This window comes from Rutidosis leptorrhynchoides, chromosome 5 (assembly GCF_046630445.1).
Source record: "Rutidosis leptorrhynchoides isolate AG116_Rl617_1_P2 chromosome 5, CSIRO_AGI_Rlap_v1, whole genome shotgun sequence".
NCBI classification, from domain to species: Eukaryota; Viridiplantae; Streptophyta; class Magnoliopsida; order Asterales; family Asteraceae; genus Rutidosis; species Rutidosis leptorrhynchoides.
This window is the reverse complement of record NC_092337.1, coordinates 155,035,223-155,060,847: the sequence shown is the minus strand read 5'-3', so window position 1 is coordinate 155,060,847 and position 25,625 is coordinate 155,035,223. Positions and strand designations below refer to the sequence as shown.

General features: G+C 34.1%; 2 protein-coding genes across 2 annotated transcripts; both read left to right on the top strand.

Moving 5' to 3' along the window:
* The first annotated feature begins 21,760 nt into the window (after positions 1-21,760).
* LOC139849116 (uncharacterized) lies at positions 21,761-23,432 on the top strand. The gene is made up of 3 exons (XM_071838788.1): positions 21,761-21,870; positions 22,045-22,528; positions 22,944-23,432. Exons 1-3 carry the CDS (start codon positions 21,761-21,763, stop codon positions 23,430-23,432), a joined length of 1,083 nt encoding a protein of 360 aa, XP_071694889.1.
* A 383-nt stretch (positions 23,433-23,815) lies between these two features.
* On the top strand, positions 23,816-25,208 carry LOC139849115 (uncharacterized). Its single transcript, XM_071838787.1, has 3 exons — positions 23,816-24,008; positions 24,211-24,551; positions 24,681-25,208. Exons 1-3 carry the CDS (start codon positions 23,816-23,818, stop codon positions 25,206-25,208), a joined length of 1,062 nt encoding a protein of 353 aa, XP_071694888.1.
* Positions 25,209-25,625: the final 417 nt, after the last annotated feature.

The following is a 25,625-nucleotide window of genomic DNA, read 5'->3' as shown; positions in this document are numbered from 1 at the left end:
GTAAAGTAAATAACGATAATGAAATTGCGATAAATAAGAGTGCGATAAAATAAACTTGCGATAATTAAAAAGTACGATAATTAAAAGTGCAATTAAATACAATAACAAAAAATAAAATTGTGATAATTAGAAGTGCAATTAAATATAAAATAAAGGAAATTAAATATGAAATAAAAGAATTATGCTTATTTAAACTTCCGTAATCATGATGTTTGACGTGTTGATTTTAGTTTTATGCCCATGGGTTAATTGTCCTTTATCCTGGATTATTTAATATGTCCGTCTGGTTTTTGTCCATAACATTTCATCAGTCATAAATATAAAGTGCGAGTATCCTCGTCAAATTATCCTTATACCCGAAGTTAAATATTCCAACTAATTGGGGACTTAAACTGTAACAAGATTTTAATACTTTGTTTAATAATTACACCAGGATGTCGACTGAATGTAACCCAAGATTTTAATACTTTGTTATCAATTATGCCAAGTGTCCTTGTACATAATTTCACCCCTGTTTTAATAATTCTAGTGGCTATTAAATTTTCCTCCGGACGATTCATGTACGAATTATTAAAACAGGGGTGAAATTATGTACAAGGACACTTGGCATAATTGATAACAAAGTATTAAAACCTTGGGTTACATTCAGTCGACATCCTGGTGTAATTATTAAACAAAGTATTAAAATCTTGTTACAGTTTAAGTCCCCAATTAGTTGAAATATTTAACTTCGGGTATAAGGATAATTTGACGAGTATACTCGCACTTTATATTTATGACTGATGGACTGTTATGGACAAAAACCACACGGACATATTAAATAATCCAGGACAAAGGACAATTAACCCATGGGCATAAAACTAAAATCAACACGTCAAACATCATGATTACGTAAGTTTAAATAAGCATAATTCTTTTATTTCATATTTAATTTCCTTTATTTTATATTTAATTGCACTTCTAATTATCGCACTTTTATTTTTTGTTATTGTATTTAATTGCACTTTTAATTATCGTACTTTTTAATTATCGCAAGTTTATTTTATCGCACTCTTATTTATCGCAATTTCATTATCGTTATTTACTTTACGCTTTAAATTAAGTCTTTTATTTATTTAATATTTTATATTTGGTTTTAACTGCGACTAAAGTTTTAAAATCGACAAACCGGTCATTAAACGGTAAAAACCCCCCTTTATAATAATAATATTACTTATATATATATTCGTATTTTTATAAATTAAACTAATATAGCGTTAAGCTTTGATTAAAAGATTCCCTGTGGAACGAACCGGACTTACTAAAAACTACACTACTGTACGATTATGTACACTGCCTATAAGTGTTGTAGCAAAGTTTAAGTATATCCATTCAATAAATAAATAAATATCTTGTGTAAAATTGTATCGTATTTACAAGTATTTCCAGCTAAAATTTAATAGTATTTTACACCCCTTAGCTTTAACATCAAGTATTTTTGGCGCCGCTGCCGGGGAACCATCTAGCTTAAAAGCCGGAAGCGCAACGCTAAAAAGAAAAAAAAAAATTATTTTTAGTTTACTTTTATTAAAATACGCTCAAGTAAAAAATACGTTTTAATATATTCGAAAATATAAAAAGAAAACAAAAATATAAATATTTTTAAGAGTTTGTTAAATATTTAAGTTCTATAAAAGTTTCTTTATCTTTATTTTATAAAGATATAAGTTTTATTTAATTTATATAAATATATTACATAAATATATAAAACAGAAAATTCAAAACAGAAAAAAAAATATATAAAAATACTCGGGCCTGCTACTGTAGCAGCCCGTAACCTGGCCCAAAACCTCAGCTCATGCGATCGCATGAGCCCGAAGGCATAAACTCATGCGATCGCATGAGAGTGTCTGACACGCCAACTGCAACCCTAAAACTGCATTAATTACGGGTATTATTATTATTATTTAATAAACCCTAATTAGGTTTTATTATTTAATTAGTTATTAGTTTTTAGATTTAATTTATATATTTAGTTTAATTAGTTTAATTAAATTTTAAAATTAATAGTTTTATAAAATAAATAATATAAAAATAATATTTTTATAAAAATTGTAATTTTTACAACTTTTAGTATATTTTTATATTTTGTCCCTTTTTAATTGTTTTAGCATAACTTTTGTATTTTTCGCTCGTATTTAGTTTTAAGACATAGTTTTTGCCATAGTTATTTTTATTTCTAGATTTTTAGGCTCTGCCGTAAAATCTCTTAAGTGATTTTTCTTTACACTAAGATTTAAGTGCTTTAGAATTCTGCGACGCCTTTTTAAGTTTTAGTACCTTTTTAAGATATTGCCATTTGGGATATAGTTTTTCCTGTAAGCTTTAATATTTTTAGACACCTTTTACCTATGTATCAATTATCATTCCAATTAGTAATCTCAATTTGCGATTATAATTTTAAGTTAGTGATTGTAATAAGGTTGGGTTAGTCGAGTTTTTTTTTTATAATCATTTTTTTTTTCTTTCTTATTTTTCGACGCCTTTTATTTTTCGATCTTTTCTTTTTCGACCTTTTTCGACGCGCTCTTTTTCTTTCTTATTTCTCGCCATTCTAGTTTTAGGACATAGATTTTTATTCTACTTCTTATCTAAATTTCTTAAAATTACGAAAATTTATTTTAAGTGGTTAAATTGATAGGCATCAAAATTTTCTGGTTCGTAGTAATAGTTGGATTTGTACGTGGACCGGGTTATTGGAGCCAAATAGTCCTCAATTATATTGAGACCAAACGAATCCTGCCCCTCTGCTGCATCTTTTGGCTATTCGAAACGTGGGCAAAATCAGAAAATTCTATTAATTGGATAACTTATATAATTTTTCTTTCCTTTTAAAAACTAATAGGATATTCAGTGAATGCACCGAGCAAGGCGTTCACCACCTTTTGTACGTTCACCACCTGTAACTCGATCAAGACATCTAACAAATATTACCGCCGTTGATTTTTCTTTAGAATCGTCATCCAGTCGACCAAGTACTCCAATTCAAATTTCCGATAATCCATTTTTTGAACCCGACCTCACAATTGAGAATCCGGAGAATATTCAGGGACGATTCATAGATCCTGAACCATTAAATTTTTCTCCGGAACCACCAATTATTCAAACAGAGATTGTTGAGGAACGAACCATTAAATCAGAATCCTCTAGTGATTCCGATTCAACAAATTCAATTATGGAGAATCTAGAACCTTTAAGTATGGAAGACCGAATGAGAGCTAAACGCACTGGTCAAGGTCACGCAATTACTCATCCTGACATTAATGCGCCAGATTATGAAATCAAAGGACAAATTCTACACATGGTAACTAATCAATGCCAATTTAGTGGTGCGCCGAAGGAAGATCCAAATGAACATCTTCGTACCTTTAATAGGATCTGCACACTATTTAAAATCCGAGAAGTGGAGGATGAACAGATATATCTCATGTTATTTCCCTGGACTTTAAAGGGAGAAGCCAAAGATTGGTTGGAATCGTTACCTGAAGGGGCGATTGATACATGGGACGTTTTAGTTGAAAAATTTCTTAAACAATTCTTTCCGGCATCTAAAGCCGTAAGACTTCAAGGAGAAATTGTTACGTTCACACAGAAGCCAAATGAAACTCTATATGAGGCGTGGACAAGATTTGGAAAGTTATTAAGAGGATGTCCGCAACATGGTTTAGATACCTGTCAAATAGTACAAATATTCTACCAAGGATGCGACATCACTACAAGGAAAGACATAGATATTGCAGCTGGTGGTTCTATTATGAAGAAAACCGAAACTGATGCTTACAAAATTATTGATAACACTGCTTCCCACTCACATGAGTGGCACCAAGAAAAAGATATCGTTAGATCATCTAAAGCAGCTAGAGCCGATTCTATCCATGACTTAGATTCCATTTCCGCAAAGATAGATGCTGTGGAGAGACGAATGGAAAAGATGACTAAAGATATCCACTCAATACGAATTAGTTGTGAGCAGTGTGGAGGACCACATTTGACAAAAGATTGTCTCAGTATTGAATTAACAATGGAACAAAGAGAGAATGTTTCATATCTAAACCAAAGGCCTGGAAATAATTATCAGAATAATTATCAACCGCCAAGACCGATTTACAATCAAAACCAGAATTATAATCGAAATATTCCATACAACAACCAACAAGGTCCTAGCAATCAACAAGTATCCAACAATACTTACAACCAGCAAAGACCTAATTTTCAAAACAAACCACCACAAACCGATGATAAAAAGCCAAATTTAGAAGATATGATGACGAAGCTAGTTGAAACTCAAACGCAGTTTTTCACATCTCAGAAACAAACTAATGAACAAAATGCTCAAGCATTTAGAAATCAACAAGCTTCTATTCAAAACTTGGAACAAGAAGTAAGTAACCTAGCAAGGTTAATAGGTGAAAGAAAACCGGGAAGTTTACCTAGTGATACAAATGCAAACCCCCGGAATGAAACAGCTAAAGCCATTACCACAAGAAGTGGTACAACACTTAAACCACCTGAAATACCTGTAACTTCTGATGAAGCTATTCCTACTCCACAAGAACCACAACCTGATCAAGATAAGGAAAAAGAACCGGTAGTTGAAAAGGTTAATGAAGATAACACAGTTAAGGCTAAACCTTATGTTAAACCATACCAACCACCACTTCCTTACCCGAGTAAAATGAAGAAAGAGAAACTTGAAGCCGAGCAATCCAAATTCTTGGATATGTTTAAACAGATAAATGTAAATCTTCCTTTCATTGATGTGATTTCAGGAATGCCTAGATATGCTAAATTCTTGAAAGATCTAATCTCAAATAGAAAGAAAATGGAAGAACTCTCGGCTGTTACTATGAATGCTAATTGTTCAGCAGTGCTGTTGAATAAGATACCAGAAAAACTATCTGATCCAGGAAGTTTCACAATTCCATGTTTTCTGGGTAGTCTTAGTTCAATAGAAGCATTGGCAGACTTAGGTGCTAGTATAAATTTAATGCCGTATTCATTATACACTAAACTAGACCTTGGAGAATTGAAACCAACAAGAATAAGTATACAGCTAGCCGATAGATCAATAAAATATCCTAGAGGGATAATGGAGAACATGCTAGTTAAAGTTGGTACTTTAGTATTTCCAGTAGATTTTGTTGTTCTGGACATGGAAGAAGATTCTCAAGTTCCTCTCATATTAGGAAGACCATTCTTAAACACGGCTAAAGCAATGATAGACGTGTTTGGTAAGAAACTGACCCTAAGTATAGAGGATGAGAGTGTTACCTTTTCAGTTGATAGAGCAATGCAACAACCGCAATCTGCAGATGATACATGTTATTATATTCAAACTATAGATTCACATGCAGAATTGTTAGAAGAATTTCCAGAAGTACAAGGAACAGGAGAATGTTCTTTAGGAGAAGGTAATGAACCAATTGATGAAGCTGAAATGTTAGCTACACTTATAGCTAATGGATATGAACCAACAACAGAAGAAATTCAAATGCTAAAAGAAGAAGACAGATATCGATATAAATCATCGATAGAAGAACCTCCGAAATTAGAGTTAAAGCCACTTCCAAACCATTTGGAATACGCTTATTTACATGGTGAATCTGAATTACCTGTAATAATATCGTCTTCTCTTACTGAAAATGAGAAATCACAACTCATTTCTGTGTTGAAAGCTCATAAACCAGCCATTGCATGGAAGATTCGTGATATTAAAGGAATAAGTCCTTCGTATTGTACACATAAAATTCTTATGGGAGAAGGTCATAAAACGTATGTGCAACACCAACGAAGACTAAATCCGAATATGCAAGATGTAGTTAAAAAGGAAATTATTAAACTGCTAGAAGCAGGTCTAATTTATCCAATTTCTGATAGTCCATGGGTAAGCCCAGTTCAATGCGTGCCTAAGAAGGGTGGCATGACTGTCATTACAAATGAAAAAAATGAGCTTATTTCTACTAGGACTATAACAGGATGGCGTGTATGTATTGATTATAGAAAATTAAATGACGCCTCCAGAAAAGATCACTTTCCCTTACCTTTTATTGATCAAATGTTGGAAAGATTAGCCGGAAACAGTTACTATTGTTTTCTTGATGGATTTTCCGGATATTTTCAAATTCCAATAGCACCCGAAGATCAAGAGAAAACCACATTCACGTGCCCTTATGGTACTTTTGCTTACAAACGCATGCCATTTGGACTTTGCAACGCCCCTGCAACCTTTCAAAGGTGTATGATGGCGATTTTTCACGACATGATAGAAGAATGCATGGAAGTTTTCATGGATGACTTTTCAGTCTTCGGTGATACATTTGAATCATGTCTAGCTAATCTTGAACGAATGCTGATTAGATGCGAACAATCAAATCTAATTTTTAATTGGGAGAAATGCCATTTCATGGTTAAAGAAGGCATCGTTCTTGGACATAAAATTTCAAAAGAAGGAATTGAAGTGGATAGAGCTAAAGTAGATGTAATTGCTAAACTTCCACATCCCACCAATGTTAGAGGAGTTAGGAGTTTTCTAGGACATGCCGGTTTTTACCGACGTTTCATAAAAGATTTTTCTAAAATTGCCACTCCTATGAATAAACTCCTAGAAAAGGATGCTCCATTCATCTTTTCAGATGAATGCATCAAATCTTTTAATATTCTTAAAGAGAAACTCACTAATGCGCCGATCATGATAACACCGAATTGGAATTTACCGTTTGAACTAATGTGCGATGCAAGTGATTTTGCAATGGGAGCCGTTTTAGGACAAAGGATTGAAAAATGATTTCAACCTATATATTATGCTAGTAAGACGTTACAAGGAGCACAAACGAACTATACAACTACTGAAAAAGAACTCCTTGCTATTGTCTTTGCTTTTGACAAATTTCGTTCATATCTCGTTCTAGCAAAAACGGTGGTCTATACCGACCATTCTGCTCTTAGATACCTATTTTCGAAACAAGATGCCAAACCAAGATTAATCCGTTGGATCTTACTCTTACAAGAGTTCGATATTGAAATCCGAGATAAAAAAGGAGCAGAAAATCTCGCCGCTGATCATCTTTCTCGTCTTGAAAATCCCGAATTAGAAGTTCTAAATGAATCGGCCATACAAGACAACTTTCCTGATGAATATCTATTGAAGATAGATTATACTAAAATTCCATGGTTTGCAGACTATGCAAACTACTTAGTATGTGGATTCCTTGAAAAAGGATTATCGTACCAAAAACGAAAGAAATTCTTCAGTGATATAAAACACTATTTCTGGGAAGATCCACATTTGTTTAAAAGTTATCCCGATGGAATAATACGCCGATGTGTATTCGGAGATGAAGCTAGTAAAATTTTAAACCATTATCACACAGGACCAACAGGAGGGCATTATGGGCCTCAACTAACAGCAAGAAAAGTTTATGATGCTGGATTCTATTGGCCTACAATTTACAAAGACGCAAACCTTCTTTGCAAATCCTGTGATGCTTGTCAAAGGACCGACAAAATAAGTCAACGTGATGAAATGCCACAAAATGTCATTCAAGTATATGAAGTATTTGACATTTGGGGTATTGACTTTATGGGTCCATTTCCAAAATCTCATAATAATCTCTATATTCTCGTCGCCATTGATTATGTATCTAAATGGGCGGAAGCACAAGCTCTCCCAACTAACGATGCACGAGTTGTAGTCAACTTTTTAAAACGTCTTTTTGCAAGGTTTGGAACACCGAAAGCTTTAATAAGTGATCGGGGAACTCATTTCTGTAATAATCAACTTGAGAAAGTTCTCAAAAGATATGGAGTAACTCATAAAATCTCCACCGCATATCATCCACAAACAAGTGGACAAGTTAAAAATACCAACCGAGCTTTAAAACGTATTCTAGAGAAAACCGTAGGATCAAATCCGAAGGAATGGTCCATTAAATTGGAGGATGCACTCTGGGCTTTTAGAACAACCTACAAAACTCCAATTGGAACCACACCTTTTAGACTCGTTTATGGAAAAGCATGTCATCTTCCAGTAGAAATTGAACACAAAGCATTTTGGGCTTTGAAGACATGTAATCTTGATTTACATGAAGCTGGATATCTACGATTAAGTCAACTAAATGAATTAGAAGAATTAAGACATGAAGCATACGAAAATTCGTTAATCTATAAGGAAAGAACGAAGAAATGGCATGATAAAAGAATCAAAAGTTCAAAAGAATTTAAAGAAGGAGATAGAGTTCTTCTTTTCAATTCACGATTCAAGCTATTTCCTGGAAAATTGAAATCAAGATGGTCTGGACCATTCATAGTCAAAAGAGTTTTCCCATATGGAACAGTAGAGTTAATAAATTCAAATGGGACTGAATTTAAAGTTAATGGTCACAGAGTTAAACATTATATAGATAGTCCGATGGAAGTCGACAACGAAGTTAATCACAATTTCGATACCACAGCTAACTAAGTGTGGGGAGAATCAAGTCTTTAAAGGATAATATGTATTTCTGTTAGAGTTAGATTTTCTGTTTTCGTGTAGTTCTCGAAAATGGAACCCGAATGGTCTTTCCCTAGCAGACCCTAAAGAACTAGTCTTCTCCCCCCATTCTGAATTTTTATTTATTTTAGGTTTTTACGAAATGAAGACTTCCTGTGAACTAAACCATGGTCTAATGCTACACGCTTTGATCACTAAACGTAATAATGACACACTTCCGAGTAAAATAGTATCAGTAATCAGAGAAAGATTGGACGGAGTAAGAAAAGAATCCAGATGCGAAGATAATAAGTTACAATTTGGTAAAGAAAAATCAAAATCCGCAGCGAAAAGAAGAGCACGACACCTTAAAAGATGTCACAAATGCGGAAAATGGTCACATGGAGGTAAATGTTCAAATAATCAAACCTATTCAAATACCGAATTTGTTACTTTATGCAGAGACGGACCGTTCATATGTTTAGAAGAAAAAACACTGAATGCTCGAGGTTACGCCTATGTAGCTATGGAAAACCAATTAAACCGACTATCTTATGAATGGGATAGATCATATAACTAAGAATACTATCTCACAGGTAAGTCTGTACAGTTTTTATTTTTTATTTTTATTTTTAACCTTTTGATAATAAAAGCTAAATTGTTCGCTATAAAGTATTAAATTGGTATTGAATAAAATTAGGTTTGGCGACTGAAATTATTGATATCATACAAAAATTTATTATATCACTGCGAAATTTAACGTTTATTCTTAAGGTATAAATATCTTTAATCAATCAACCCAAAATATTTCAAAAATTCGTCATGAGTTAAATTAGGTCATGGAACCAAAATTACTTTACCGAAAAGAGGGGCGCATATTTTTGATAATATTTGATTGATTAAAGTGGGATAAAAGACCAAAAAAAATTTTAATTTTATTTTTACTATGTTTTTAAAATTAATATATAAATCTTAAATTAATATTGTAAACTTTTTAAATTAATATATTTAAAATTGTAAATATTTGAACAATTGATATTTTTAAGTTTGTATGTATAAAAACAAAAATATAATATAAGTTTGGTGTGAATTTTTAATTTTTAAAAAATGTGAATTTTTAATTTTATGCATATTTTAAATTTAAGTTTGGTGTGAATTAAAAAATAAAAATTTACTTTATTTCACTAAGTTAAAAACATGATTTTTAAAATTCGTCGTGAGTTGAAGACTAGGTCGTTGAACCGAAATTGCTTTACCCGAGGGAGGGACGAGAACTTTTATTATCATTATTTTTAATCTTATTGAACTAAAGTATGCCAAAAACATTAAAAACCCCAAAAATCTTTACTTTTAAAACCGCGCTTTGAATTGACAAATTTTAAAATTTTGTCGAGGGACGGACTAGGACATCGATCCGAAACACCCTCGCTCCTAAAGGAAAATAAATTTTTAAAATTTATTTAATTATAAGTTTTATAAAGTATAAGGTTTTATTTTAAAAAAAAAGAAAAAAAAAATAAAGAGCAAAACACTGTAGCTGGGTACCCATGCGATCGCATGGGATTCTCACTATCCCTCCATGCGATCGCATGGAGAGTAAAATCTGGCCAGAAGCATATTGCTCAGTCGTCTGTTCTTCAACACAAACACACACACATTTACACGAACTAACCCCAAAATTCTCTCTAAAATTCGCCATTTTTCACCGTAATTCATCATTTTTCTTGCTCTAATCATGCCTAGATTCTCATTCTTCAGCAAAATGGTAAAAATTACACCCCTAAACTCATAAATTTGCTAGTTTTTGTGATAAATTTCAATTTTTTACCTAATGCAATTTTGTTAATTTCTAGTATAATTAGTGTTAAATTGTTAGTATTTTATGCATGTATAACCTAGATTGATGCTATTTAACATGATTTGAAGCCAAAAATTTCAAAAATTTTAGAAATCTAGGGTTAGTGTTCTTGAGCAATTTGGGGCTTTTTGATATAAACAGGTTATGGTCGATTTTTGTCATGAATTATTGCTAAATTGAGTAGTGTAACATGTTTAGATAGTTAAATGATCCAAACATTGATCCTAAACATGATTTTTGAAGATTAAAGTGGACTTTTTAAGTCCAAAATTCATGAACTTGATTAATTTGATGTAATTGCCATTTGAGACTTGTTTAATTATTAGTAATGACTATTTTGACATGTTATTTGAGTTAAATGCTTATGAAGTTTGTATACATTTTCATATGTGCTTATTTGAAAAGTGTAGAATTGTGAAAAATTGTGTAAATGTGTATAAGTTTAATTTTGATTTAACATGTTATAGTGATTGTTTTAAGTTGTTATTTTGCTAACACTAATGCATATTTGGATGCACAAATGTTGTGTTTAATGTGTTTTGCAGAAAGCCGATACTAGAGGTTCAGGAGCATCATCATCTAGACGACCAGCACCAGAACCAGAACCAGAAATGCAACACGAACAAGAACCACAACAAGAACCACAACAACAGCCTGATAAGCACATATCAAAGGAACAAATTCAAATTGGTAACAAAAAATGTAGAGGTGCCAAGGGTAATCGATTGGGCCCCTTTGGAAACGGTCCATCTAGCTGACCGTGTTAGACAGCTTTTAGTACAAAGGTATGGCAGTTCTTCTTTTACAGATTGAGAACGTCTTTTCACCATTCGTAGACCTGTATATAAGGAATGATGTGTTGAGTTGATGAGTACAGTATCACTTGATACAAATATAGTTAGAATAGATGATAGAAGATTTCTTAGGTTTATCCTTGGCGGTAGGATGTACAGAATGTCCATGCTGGACATGGCCAGGGCCTTACAGATATATACTCATGGTGAGTTGCTATTACCCGATTGTACAAATTTGATTCATTATGGTGAAAGGGTAGATAGTAACTTTGACACTGACGCCATTTGGAGGCGTATGTCACATTTTGATGTTTTTACACGAGCAGGAGGACACTCCTATACACATATTGACAGAGCCGAGCTTCGTATTATTCATAGATTTTTGGCTAACTCGATTACACAGAGAGGTCATAATAAAGAAAAAATTACCTTACACGATTTATTCTACCTAAAGTGTATTCGGGGTCCTAGAAGCTTTGTCAATATTCCTTACTGTGTTGCTTTTTATTTATCTAAAATGGTAGAGGGAATGCAGGACGGGAGTATAATAGGAGGAGGTATTTTTGTTACTCTTATTGGAGAGTATTTAGGTGTTGATAGGAACTAAGGGGGTCCATTACAGCTTTGTAGAGAACAGGTTGAGCCCTTAGGATTGAAAGTTTATGTGGGTGCTAAGGTATTGAAAAGTAGACATAACCAGGCAGTACCGTATGAGGGATCTCATCCTCAGGTAGAGAGAGGCTCAGACGAGGAAATGGAGGAGTCGGAAGACATTAGGGATGTTTTTCGAGATGCTATTCTTGACGTCCACGTTCGTATAGATGAGGAAGCAATGACGAACGCGGCCAGACATAGTATGTATGAGCAGTGGAACTCCGAGCGAGTATACGAGGATTATAGGCGATGCCAACACGATAGCTGGTTAGTTCATCAGCACCAAATCATGAGCCAGCTATCATATCAGGTACCAAATAACTATGTACCTACTCGACCTGCTCATTTTTCGCCACACAGCCCCGATATCCGACCACCCTTTAACCGGTATGACTATAACCAAGCCTATCAGAACACCTATAACCAACAATGGAACCCACCTGATGAGATGAACTGGAACCCCTATCCAGACTGATTTGGTTCCATTTGGTTATTTATATGATTTTTATGTTTTTTTCTTTTTACTTATTCATGTTTAAACTTATGTTATTGAATATACTTATGTAATCTTTATCATTTTTATTATTATTGTGTACTAATATTTCACATTTAAGATTTGAAAGTGGGATATTAAGTCCCATTTCAAATTGCCATGCATGTTTATATTTGTATGTATGTATATTGTAAATTGTACAAAACAGGGTAAAACAGCGCATTTTCAAAGACTGGCATTAAGTTCAGTAAAAGCTACTAATTTTGACGACAAGATGACAAATAAATGTGATGTAACAACAGACGAAATTAACAAATGATATGCACCATTTATCATTCAGCAAACAAACGCCAATATGTTTGGAAACTTTGGTAAAATTTAATCATTTTTCTACGCTAATCACCCTCAATAATTTAAATTGTTACTGATTTCTTGCAAATTAGGGCATTGCAAGATCTTAAGTGTGGGAAGAGGTTAAATTCTTTCGGATTTTAAAATTTTTACTTTATACACTTGGTTACCATTAGAAATACTAGTAAAGTAGTAGTTGTATTAGAATCTAGTGCTCTCTGATAATAAAGAACAGCCCTAGTCTTATATACTGACTACCCAATTCTAGTAAAAATTTTCAAAATTTTCAATTAAATGAACTCTAAATCATGTTTATACATATTTATGAACGATAAAACTAGGTGTTAACACCGAAATTATTGTTACCTCGGAAAGGACATAAATTGAGAAACAAACCAAAATGTTAGAATTCATTTAAAATGGAATAGAGGACAATAAAAAGGAAAATAAAAGCCAAGTGTGGGAAATTTTCACCGAGTTATTCAAAATATATATCACATATTTTTGTACAAATAATTGAAGATACTTTTGCTTTGGACTAAACTAAACTGTTTTACCCGATGAAAGAAAATAAGAGATGGATCTACACGATGAATCAATTCCATCGTTAAAAGGAAGTAAAGTCTTTCGAAAAAGAAACGCGCTTCTTGATTTAGGTCATGAAGTTGTCGTCCAGACCAGCTGTAGGTTGATGAAAAATCTAGAAAAGTCATCTCTAAAATCAATAGGAAATCCACGGACCTCAGCATAAAACAGGGTCGCCAAGTATTTATCTCGTACAATGGGGGGGCACCGTGCAAATTAGCTTGATAAGACTAATAAATCAGATCCCCAGAAAGGATAATCTCCTTTAAAGATCAAAAATCAGCTTTTAAGACTGATATTACTCAATCCTAGAGATTGACCTTAAAGATTGAGAATTACAAACTCATGGAATTCAATGATATCTAAACTCGAGCTTGAACGAGAAAATATTTTGATCAAATTATAAACCGATTTGTTTTCTGAAAACCCATTTTCAATGCGTTCATTACCATTGAACGTAAAATCCTAGGAATTCACCTGGAATTCATTATGTCACCTGAACCAAATCGGGTGTCAACCGTAAGAACGGTGGTTGCATAGCATGGTCAAAGACAGGACCTTGTGCCAGACCGGAAAATTATAAGGGTGAGCTTTACTATTGCTCCTACAAAGGATAGTAATTGCGTCCGACACGTTATAGACCATAATTAAAAGCATGTCAGGGGACATTGCCTTAACAGTTGCTTGTTCAACGCTTTCCTTTACAACCGGACGGTAGTTTACCGAAATTTAATATACGGAGCAAGTATACTGGACGTGTTGCTTTCCTAATACAAGGTTAGCAAGTGGGTGACACAAAACCACAAGTTTTGAGCTAAAATTTTCAAATCTGAAACCCACCAAACCCACAAAAATATTTTGCAAACACCGGTGAAGGGTTATTCTGGAAAACTTATCTAGGGTAAAAACTAGATTTAATTTTCAAAAGATCAAATGTTTTCATAAAGATCCAATTTCCTTAATGGATCTAAATTTTATAGTCATGTGGGACTGTAAACCACATCGTTACTACCATTGTTTATACCGCCGTAAAGAAATCACTGATGTACAAAGTGTGAAGAATAAAGAAGTGATTCTAGTATTTCAAGACTATATTGCTTGAGGACAAGCAACGCTCAAGTGTAGGAATATTTGATAATGCTAAAAACGAACATATATTTCATAGCATTATTCCTCAAGAAAGACAAGCTTTTAGTTGCAATTGTCCTATTTACAAGTGATATTCGTTTAAATAATAAAAGGTGAAGACAAAAGGCAGATTCGACGAATTGAAGACGCAAACGACCAAAAAGCTCAAAAGTACAAAATACAATCAAAGAGGTTCCAATTATTGATAAGAAACGTCTCAGAATTACAAGAGTACAAGATTCAAAACGCAAAGTACAAGATATTAAATTGTACGCAAGGACGTTCGAAAATCCGGAACCGGGACCAGAGTCAACTCTCAACGCTTGACGCAACGGACTAAAAATTACAAGTTAACTATGCACATAAATATAATATAATATTTAAATAATTCTTATAATTATTTATATATTATATATTATATTATTAAAAACCGTCGGCAGAAAAAACAAAGGCATGTGAGCCTCCTCAGCTGGCCATGCGATCGCATGGCCTTGAAGGGCAAAGCCCATGCGATCGCATGAGCCCTTTTTCCAGGCCTGTCCTATAAAGTTCGCGAGTTTTGGAAGCAAAAACACACATCTTTTTATTCTCCTCATTCATACGTAGTATATATTTATATTTTAATTTTAATTTTAATTTTAATTCTAATAATAAGGGTATGTTAGCGAATATTGTAAGGGTGTAAGTCGAAATTCTGTCCGTGTAACGCTACACTATTTTTAATCATTGTAAGTTATGTTCAACCTTTTTAATTTAATGTCTCGTAGCTAAGTTATTATTATGCTTATTTAATCCAAAGTAATCATGATGTTGGGCTAAAAATATTAAAATTGGGTAATTGGGCTTTATACCATAATTAGGGTTTGGACAAAAGAACGACACTTGTGGAAATTAGACTATGGGCTATTAATGGGCTTTATATTTGTTTAACTAAATGATAATTTGTTAATGTTAATATAAAGATTTACAATTGGACGTCCCTATAAATAACCATATACACTCGATCGGACACAATGGGCGGGGTATTTATATGTACGAATAATCGTTCATTTAACCGGACACGGGAATGGATTAATAGCCACTAGAATTATTAAAACAGGGGTGAAATTATGTACAAGGACACTTGGCATAATTGATAACAAAGTATTAAAACCTTGGGTTACATTCAGTCGACATCCTGGTGTAATTATTAAACAAAGTATTAAAATCTTGTTACAGTTTAAGTCCCCAATTAGTTGGAATATTTAACTTCGGGTATAAGGATAATTTGACGAGGATACTCGCACTTTATATTTATGACTGATGGACTGTTATGGACAAAAACCAGACGGACATATTAAATAATCCAGGACAAAGGACAATTAACCCATGGGCATAAAACTAAAATCAATGTTCTTAAATCACTTTTAGCTATACAGTATTGGAAGAGTCAATCTCTGTTTCAAGTTCCACCTAAGGTCAAATCTTTCTTTGGTTAACTTCAATATTGAATCGGTCACTCTGACAACATATGACAATTTGTAAGAACTCTCAGTTCAAAACACAATTAACCCATAAACATATACTATCTCAAAAAAGGTTCAATTATTATTCGCAGACACATGCTCACATCAATAATTCCATGATCGTTGAACCTAGATTTACCGATTTTTAAGGTTCCTTAATGCAACAATTAACCAGTTAGTACAAGTTAATTTCCCAAAAGATTTCAATCATCAATTGAAGCTGTTACACGACTCCCATAACATAAGAATTTATCATGTCAAATCATTCCATCTTATTGACATACTGATCACAATTCCAAACGGGTCGAACACTCGACATTATCTACGGTTCTTAGCATATACCTAATACCAACCCCCGTTTAAATCAAGGGTTTCCCCCTGTTATCTAAAGATAACCCACAGAACACTACTCACAAATCCCAATCTTAGTCTAACTCATGCCCGAGACTCAAGGTCAACACACACCCAAAAACTCGGTCCTCAGTCAGGTCAAAGTACGTCTCTATTTTCCCAAGAGACCAATTTAAGAAAGTCGCCCACATTTATTCTAAGAACCACATGAAAGGTCATATCAGGCTACGAAAGGAAGACAGATCCTTTGGACAACCCTACGGGTCCTACACAATAAGTCCAATCATACTACGATATCACTAAACTAGTCACACTCAGTGATTCAGTCACGGTCTATTAAGCATATAGACTAATCGCCTCATAAAGTCACTCAATAGAATCCCAATCACTGGTCAATAATTAAGGGGACTACTACCCTAATCAGTCCCTACGAGTCACTACGTACATCCCGCCCGTCAACTATAACGGAACAACACCTCATATAAACCCCATCATAACAATATGTCATGTTTAGACTAATGGACAATTTACTAAAAGCATGGCAACATGTCACTTAAATTAGATCCCATGCATAACTACACAACATGGCACTTATCACATATCACATTTCAGTTCCGACTTACATATCATGAAATCACACAAAACATAACAACATAACGCCATGTTCAAGTTATTCATCCATAACAAATGCACTATCCCCAATTCTGAACTCTACAGGCCACTTGTGTCCCGTCTATCAAAAGGAAATATAACTCATATCAACCTTACACAAAAAAATATCACATAGAGTTCCATACTCAATATGAAACCAACAGTTATCACTAATCATGACAATATATCTAATGCAATCACAACTGACAAGCCTCAGAGAATAAGTCAATCACAAAAATCATGGAACCACGTCAAAGGGAACAAAATCCCAATAATGTTGATGGTAGCTCCAGACATATCTAATGTAACTGGAGCCGTCAAACCATCGACTATTTCTGTTATAGAAATAACAATTACATTACCATGATCCCCACTAATTACAACAGATTGCAAGCACACATAACCACATGTAAACAATCCAATATTACACTACTAATTACAGTAATGTAATGAGAACGCACCTTCATAAGAAAGAAGACATCTTCTTATCTATCAACACATCGATCCCACCTGCACCCGGGACCCATTCCACTATTGATTACAATCATTGCAGCAATGGCAGCCAGAATCAATTTTGATTGTCATTGTTCCATCTCATTTATCTTTTTCTTTTGTATCTCATAACTTCCTTTATCACTACAACTCATATACATCTTTATCCACTTGATACTTTAATGCGACACTCCTGGCTAATCAAAATCAATCTTGATGTCATCAACGGATCTCTGACAATGCTGAGGGTCAACGGGGCATCTGCAGGATTTGATCGATCTTCATACCTATCTTATCACATCACTTCACACAAAACTTAGTAGATAATAGGTTAGTTCAATCACAACTAACGCACATACTATCCTGCATTCACTTAACCCCACCCACGGACATGTTTGACTACACTCAAGGTTTGAGAACAAGATACAAGCATGTACGTGCTGTCAAACCTATGCTCTGATACCAACTTATCACAACTGTTTTTTTTTAAACACAGCGGAAGACTGAATTTACCTAAATACCCTTAGTTAATATTTACAACTATAGTTAATATTCAATACAGCTTTGCAAAACAACGGTGTTACGTAAAACATTTCAAAATCTGACAACATCATAGTTCGGCTAATAGTCAAACATGTCTTCGGCCTGTCCGTAACACCCATCCTAATCAGCAGTACCTAAACCTGCAAGGGTGGAAAATGTGGGGGAATTAGCACACAGCTAAGTGAATGGATACCATCTAACAGACCAAGCATAAGTAACTGAACATGCAAGGGATCACAATTATGCTAACATCTTGAACTAGCATATAACAATAAATGACAATATGAGGATCGGCGGCTTGTACGAGCACACGACTTAGTTGATCAAGCTACAGTATACCGATAGTCCGCTTTACTGATTCCACTGCATAACCGTCCAGACGCAACACATGCATCCTTCTATGCTATACTGAAAAATCAGTAACTCATGACCCGACCAGGCTACCACTGTCGACCTCACATCAACCTTACCTTACTGCCTCAGAGGGTTCCCAACCTTGCTGCCTCGGTTGGTGTTAAACTAACAGTGCGCACATAAGATCACAGATAAGCAGTCATGTAATTGTCCTAACTAGCATGGCAATATCTAACTACGCATGGTAATCATACAGATCATAAACATAATATAAAGAGTCTGAACAAGTAGCGTGGTAGCTACTTAATACTCTATCCGGAGATAGACCCACTCACCAAATTATCAGCAACAGCTCAGATTCTGACTACTGAGCTTTCTCCTTATCTTTTCCACCTGAGAATGGACATAACACAGTCAGTAATAATGTCTTGATATCATCCTAACAACAAGACAATAGCATCAATAAACAAGCACTTGAACACTTATCTACCTGACCAGTCAACCGTACGAGTGACACTCACCCGCACAATTGAGGAACCTCAACCGTGCGGTTGACTCCTCACTCATACGCTTGGTCCTTGGTTAAATATCCAATTAAACAACAGTAGATCCGTACGGTTGACCGCCTCAACCGTACGAGTGAAAGCTAACTCGTGCGAGTGAAGAATCACTCGTGCGAGTGAAGACTCACCCATGAGAGTGACAAGAAACATCAATAACAACATGAAATGACATATCACAACCTATATTCATCATATATTCTTTCATTCATAAGCCTATATCAAGAATTCAACCCATAATAACATATTAACGCATGCATACTAGGCACACACGCTAGTACCTCTATTTTTTTCCTAAATAAATTTTGATATAGCTTCTAAAAAGTTTACCATTTAAAAGGATTTTTCATTACGATTCCAACGATACTTGATTCATCAAAAACGGAGTTACGATTTGAAAGTTATGACCAAAACAAGTTTTCACAAATCTGACCAGGTGTCACACGTGTGGCTGAGGCCTCACTCGTACGAGTGAGTCCTCACACGCGTGGTTGACCCTCAAAAGTGTGGTCACACATACGGGTGACCTGTCACTCGTGTGGGAGCTGAAGAACAGCTCCTGCACATTGATTTTTGCATTTTTGGCCCAAAAACTCGATTTTTGCAAGTTCTAACACCAAAACAACTTCAAAAACATCATATAAACCATATAACAACTATTTCTAACATCAATTAAGCATAAAAAATACAAAAAATGAAGATTCAAGCTTATATTCATGAAAAACCCACTTTGCACCCCAAACCCAATTTCTAAGAATTAAACAACGAATTCAAGCACACAAACCTGAATTAATGATCACAAAGATGATATGAATCAATCCTTAAAGTCTCTTGATTTAATTCCAAGCTTGGATTATATTAGGGTTTCAAGGTGAAAGAGTTTAGGTGCGTACTAGTTTTTGGGAATAGTCTAGAAATGAGAAGAGTGAAGCAATCTGCACTCTAAATGGGTTATTAAAACCCATACCCCACAACACACGGGTATTTACCAGTTATCTAATATCTTTCGTACTTAATTTGGCAACCCCAACGGAGTCAAAATTAAACAAACGAACCTGTTCTGTGACCCTTGTCACAAACTGGTCTTAACTACATAATTAATTAATAATAAACATATTATTAAAATAAAAGCATATTTTAAACACAAATATAAACCTCAGGGCAATTAAGTAATCTTACTTCTAACCCCAGTTTCAGTCTGTTAAATTTACCCTCCCTAAAATCGGCTAGGGTTTTAGGCTTAGGGTTTAACATTTTTCACTTTAAACCTTGCACTTTAATTTAGCTTAAATAGTTCCTTAATTATCCAAGTTTAATTATTTTTAATACACAAGTTTTAAAGTTATTTATTTATTCACAAAAGTTTATTAACTTATTATTTTTATTAACTTGTCGATTAATGTACAAAGTTAATTATTATATTTTATAATTATTAATGCTTAACAATTATCGATTAAAGTTTAATTATTAAGGTTAATTATTTTGTTGGGCATTTAATAAGGAAAAGTATAGAATGGAAAAATGAGGGTCGTTATAAACCCGAAACTGGATCTTTAAACAATAATGAAAATGATGATGAATTTTTTTGATTGAATGAATGAAAGAGGCTGGTAACTAGGTTATATGACCAGGTTAAATATAATTTACAGAAAGCACCCTTAAAGTCTTTAGTTTCTAAATTTAGCCACAACAACTTCCATCATTAAAAATTAAATTCCTTATTTCCAACTTTAGCTACAAACTGAAACAGAAATATTTCAAGTTAAAAATAAATGAAACTTAAAAAGGATTAGATTGAAGACATTAAACCTTATAATTCAAAAAAAAAAAATCACAAAGATATGTTTACAAAAAAAATTGGAGAACCATTTTGGAACTGGCAACACCTTAAAAAATATCAAATACTATTAACTAGGGATGGCGATGGATGTTCCAACCATGGACATCCACCCGATCCGATCCATTTATAATGGATATGGATGATTAACGGATATGGATATGGATATGGATGATCTAAATATTTCGTGGATCGGATATGGATGACAATTTATCATCCACAGAAATATCCATTTTCACCCTAAATACATCTATATATACATATATACGTACTAAAATATATGCATATACATCTACATATCGATATACATATACATATAACCTACAAATTCTTAAATTATTAACGATAATAAGGGTTGTGATAGTCACGATTATTAAAATTGTTGCTAAAAATATTCAAAGTTACATATTTAGATTAGTTTAAAGTTATATTTACTTACATTATAACGTATTTTGCTCAATTAAATTCACAATTGCAGACAGATTACAATCAAAATATGTGTAACAAATAAAAAAATAAAGATTGAATATTTATATTTGTTAAAATATATATTAAATTGATAAAATCATTGTTAGATTAACATTTCATTTGATATCTAACGGATATCCATTAACCCGCTTAATCCATCAAATATGGATATGGACGGATGAACTGAAATTAAATGGATATGGATATGGATATGGATGAGCAAAAACTAAATGGATATGGATGTGGATATGGCATGATCCGATCCATATCCGATCCATTGCCATTCCTACTATTAACTGATTACAAACTATTGGGCTAACAGAATCTCTTGCAGATATTAAATATCACTGTTGTTATTCGTTATTCATTCTCATTCACCATTCACCTATTTCTATTTTTTTTCAATAATGCTTACTAAATCTAAATAACTATATATAGATATTGAATAATTGTACAATATTCAAATTGTAGTTATATTATACTATTAAATTTTGTCAAACGGTAAGTGATCAATGGGTTGAAACTTTGTGGGGGAATAATAACTTTGGGTATATTCAAAAAGAAGTAACTGGTAATTCGGGTGGGTTACTACTTATTTGGGATACTGGATGTTTTAAGGTAACCGATGCAATGGCTAATGAGTTCTTTTTGGCCATTCGTGGAAAGTGGAAAGCATCTGGCCAAGAATCATTTATCGTTAACGTCTATGGTCCTCATGATGATTGTAGGAATAAAATTATGTTAGTGGCTTTAGAAAATATGTTGGATGCAAATGTTTTGGCTTGGCTTCTTTGTGAGGATTTTTAATGAGGTTTGTGAAAGATCAGATCGTCTAATTTGTGATTTACTTCAATATCGTGCCAACCGTTTTAATTAATCATATAAAATAATAACTTGTTTGAGATCCCAATTAGTGGCAAACAATATACTCGTATAAGTGATGACGGAACCAAATTTAGCAAGCTTAATAGGTTTTTAGTGACGGATAAATTCTTAAACCTTTTGGATGATCTCTCGATTATTGCTTTGGATCGTAAATTATCAGAACATTGTCTATTAGTTCTCCGGGATAAAATTATAGATTATGGTCCTAAACCCTTCAAAGTGTTTGATGTGTGGTTTAATAATGAAGATGTTGGTCAAGTTATTTCCGATGCTTGGGTTTTACCGATGAGTGGGCAAAGAAACGATTGCATTTTTAGAGCTAAACTTAAGAATGTCAAAGGGGCCCTTAAAGCTTGGAGCATCAAATCATTTGGTTCTTTAGATTGTGAAATTAACTCATTAAAAAAGGAAGCAAGAGATTGGGAAAAGGAAGTAAGAGATTGGGAAGCAAAGACCGAGACAAACTCTATTACTGAAAATGAATGTTTAGTTTGGCTCGAAGCAAGAGATCGGGTATGTTGAGACCAAAATCACGAATTAGATGAATTCTTGAGGGGGATGAAAACTCAAAGTTCTTTCATTCATCTATCCGAAGCAAGCATAATAAGAGCAATATTCTTGGTTTAATTATCAATGGTGTTTGGTGTGTAAATCATCCGATGTTAAAAATGCAATCTTTACACACTTTAAAAACATTTTCAGCAAAAGAGATACCATTAGACCTCAATTATTGGGCTTTTCCTTTTTGAATTTGGGCCATGCTACCTCTGAAAACAGCCCCAGCCCAGACAGTGTACCGGTTAGTCCTTCTGCTCACTCTGCTATTTTCTACAGACCAAATAGTGGGCCTGATGATTTGGTCTGTTTTGGGCTCAGTTCAACAGATGCCAACTCGCTGGAAACAAAATTTACGGATTCAAAAGTTTAGGATGCGGTTAGGAATTGTGCTAGTACAAAGACGCCCGGGCCTGACGGGTTCAATTTGTGTTTTTACAAGAATTTCTGGAGTACTATTCGTTCGGATCTCACGGGCTATTTTTGGGGAAAAGGCGAAATTTCGTCAGGGTTTAACGCCTCTTTTGTGACATTTATTTCAAAGAAACTTGAACCTTCAAAATTTAATGAATATCTGCCAATAAGCTTAATTGGAAGCCTTTATAAGATTGTGGCAAAATTGCTATTAAATCATTTTAAAAAGGTAATTCCGAAACTTGTAGGATTTGAACAAAGTGCATTTATAAAAGGGAGGAACATTATGAATGGGAAGTTAATTGCAAATGAGACTCTCGAGGTTTTAAAACAAAATAACTCTAAGAGTCTTATCTTCAAAGTATATTTTAAAAAGGTGTTTGATAGCTTGAGTTGGGAGTTTCTTTTGGATATGATTATGGGATTTGGTGATAAATGGAGAAAGTAGATATATTCGTGTCTCAATTCGGCTTCTATTTCCATTTTGGTAAATGGCTCGCCTAAAAATGAATTCAAACTTGAAAGAGGGGTGTGACAAGGCGATCCACTTTCGCCCTTTCTTTTCATCATCGCAGCAGAAGGATTGAAATGGCTCACTAAAGCCACGGTTCGTGAAAATATTTTTGTAGGGCTCGAAATTGGAAGTGGCAAAATTCCTATTTCACACCTACAATATACAGACGACATTATTTTTTCGGTAATTGGAGTAGGGATAATATTGAGAGTCTTGTGAAGTTTTTAAAATATTTTGAACTATCTTCAGGTCTAAAGATTAACTATCATAAGTGTAATCTTTTTGGTGTTGGTGTTGAGTCTAATGAGGTCGAAACAATGGCTCATCTATTTGGTTGTAAGGTTGGCTCCTTTCCATTTATTTATTTTGGTTTACCCGTTGGTGCAAAAATGAAAAAACTTGTAAGTTGGAAACCGGTGTTGGAGAAATTTGATAAAATATTAGCGGATTGGAAAGCTCATTCGATGTCATTTGGTGGACGTTTAATGCTCATTAATTCGGTTCTCAATAGTCTGACATTGTATTATTTCTAGCTCTTCCGTGCCCCGCCGTCCGTGTTAAGAAAACTTGAGAGTGTAAGACGTAAATTATTTTAGGGTGGGACGGGTGATGGGTCAAAAAGTTTTGGGGTTAACTAGGATACAGTCCTTCGTCCTCATGAGGAAGGTAGTTTAAATGTGGGTTCTTTAAAAGCAAAAACTTGGCTTATTAGGAAAGTTTTGGTGGAGGTTTAAAACTGAACCCACCTCCTTGTGGGTTAAAGTCATTAAAAGCATTTATGAGGTTTCCGGGTCACTTGATTCGGGTAGGGTTACTAATTATAATAACAATTCTACTTGGAGCATTATTGTGAAAACAGGGTATAACATTGGAGAGCTTGGAATTGAATATTCAAATTCCTTCAAGAAAGTTATTGGGAATGGCAAGGATACTTCTTTTTGGAACGACGTTTGGCTTGGTGACATTCCACTTGGTATTAAATTCAACATGTTATTCCGGATCGACTCCTCCCTCAACGCCACGGTATATGATCGCGTGGGGTGGGACGGTTCTGTTTGTGTTGGGTCGTGACAATGGTTAGGATCATTACGTGGGCGTATGTAACCAGGATATGAAGATCTGTTGCGGCTTTTGCGAGGGATTAGCTATGATGTTAGTGCTGACGATCGATGGTAATGGAAGCTCGGAGAAAACGGTAAATTCACAACAAAAGTACTTTCCAACTTAATTCAAGCGAGGGTTATTTCTTCAAATGTTGTGGGTAACGAAAGATTACGGAATGCGTTGGTTTCAAAGAAAGTCGGGATATTCATTTGGCGTGCCTTGAAGGGTAGATTACCTGTTTTGTGTGAACTTGGCAAGCGGGAAATCGATATTCTTTGCGTCCGATGTCCCATGTGCGATGATGATATTGAAACGGTTCAACATACACTCTTTCATTGTTCTAAAAGAGAAGAAATTTGGGAAAAGGTTTTAAATTGGTGGGGTGTGAGTCAAACAAGTTTTGATTTATCTAATGCGTTTAGAGGCAATTCATCTATTCAAACAACGGTCGAGGGCAATAAAGTGTCGCAAGCGGTGGAATGGACATTCGGATACCTTATTTGGAAAAATCGGAATCAAAAAGTTTTCAAAAACTCGGGTTGGAATCTTCCGGTTGCGTTAACTGAAATACAAGTGAAGATTTTGAATGGATCACGAGAGATGTAAAATTTTGAAGATTGATTGGCATAATTGGTTGATCGATCCGAAAAAGTTTCTAGTGTGATTATTTATGTTGAGCAATTATTGTAGAATACCATCTTAGCATTCTTAGATTTTTGCTCCTTGTATATAATGTGCTTCATTGTGTCTTTTGGGAAAATTTCTCAAGTTTTGTTCACGTACCTTGAGTTATATTAATGAAATACTTTGCCATTCAAAAAAAAAAATAAAATTATTATTGTTATTATTGAAATTGAAATTTTCATTGGATAGAGTATATAAGTCGGGTATGTGGGTTTATGTTTGAACTGAAAAAATATTTAAATTTAAATTCATTCTTATACATGGCCCTAAACCCGAATACCCGGATCCAAACCCGGTTCAGGAGTGTCAGGTTTCGAGTTTACATATCCGGTACAGATC

Bases quoted from the DNA above. Each gene is read 5' to 3' on its own strand.
- LOC139849116 (XM_071838788.1), top strand. From the start codon at position 21,761: ATGGCTAATGAGTTCTTTTTGGCCATTCGTGGAAAGTGGAAAGCATCT. The intron at 21,871-22,044 runs GTTAGTGGCTTT...GATCCCAATTAG, and splicing joins GATTGTAGGAATAAAATTAT to TGGCAAACAATATACTCGTA. The intron at 22,529-22,943 runs GTATGTTGAGAC...TCAAAAGTTTAG, and splicing joins GGCTCGAAGCAAGAGATCGG to GATGCGGTTAGGAATTGTGC.
- LOC139849115 (XM_071838787.1), top strand. From the start codon at position 23,816: ATGGCTCATCTATTTGGTTGTAAGGTTGGCTCCTTTCCATTTATTTAT. The intron at 24,009-24,210 runs GTCTGACATTGT...TTGGCTTATTAG, and splicing joins CATTAATTCGGTTCTCAATA to GAAAGTTTTGGTGGAGGTTT. The intron at 24,552-24,680 runs GTTTGTGTTGGG...TGGTAATGGAAG, and splicing joins GCGTGGGGTGGGACGGTTCT to CTCGGAGAAAACGGTAAATT.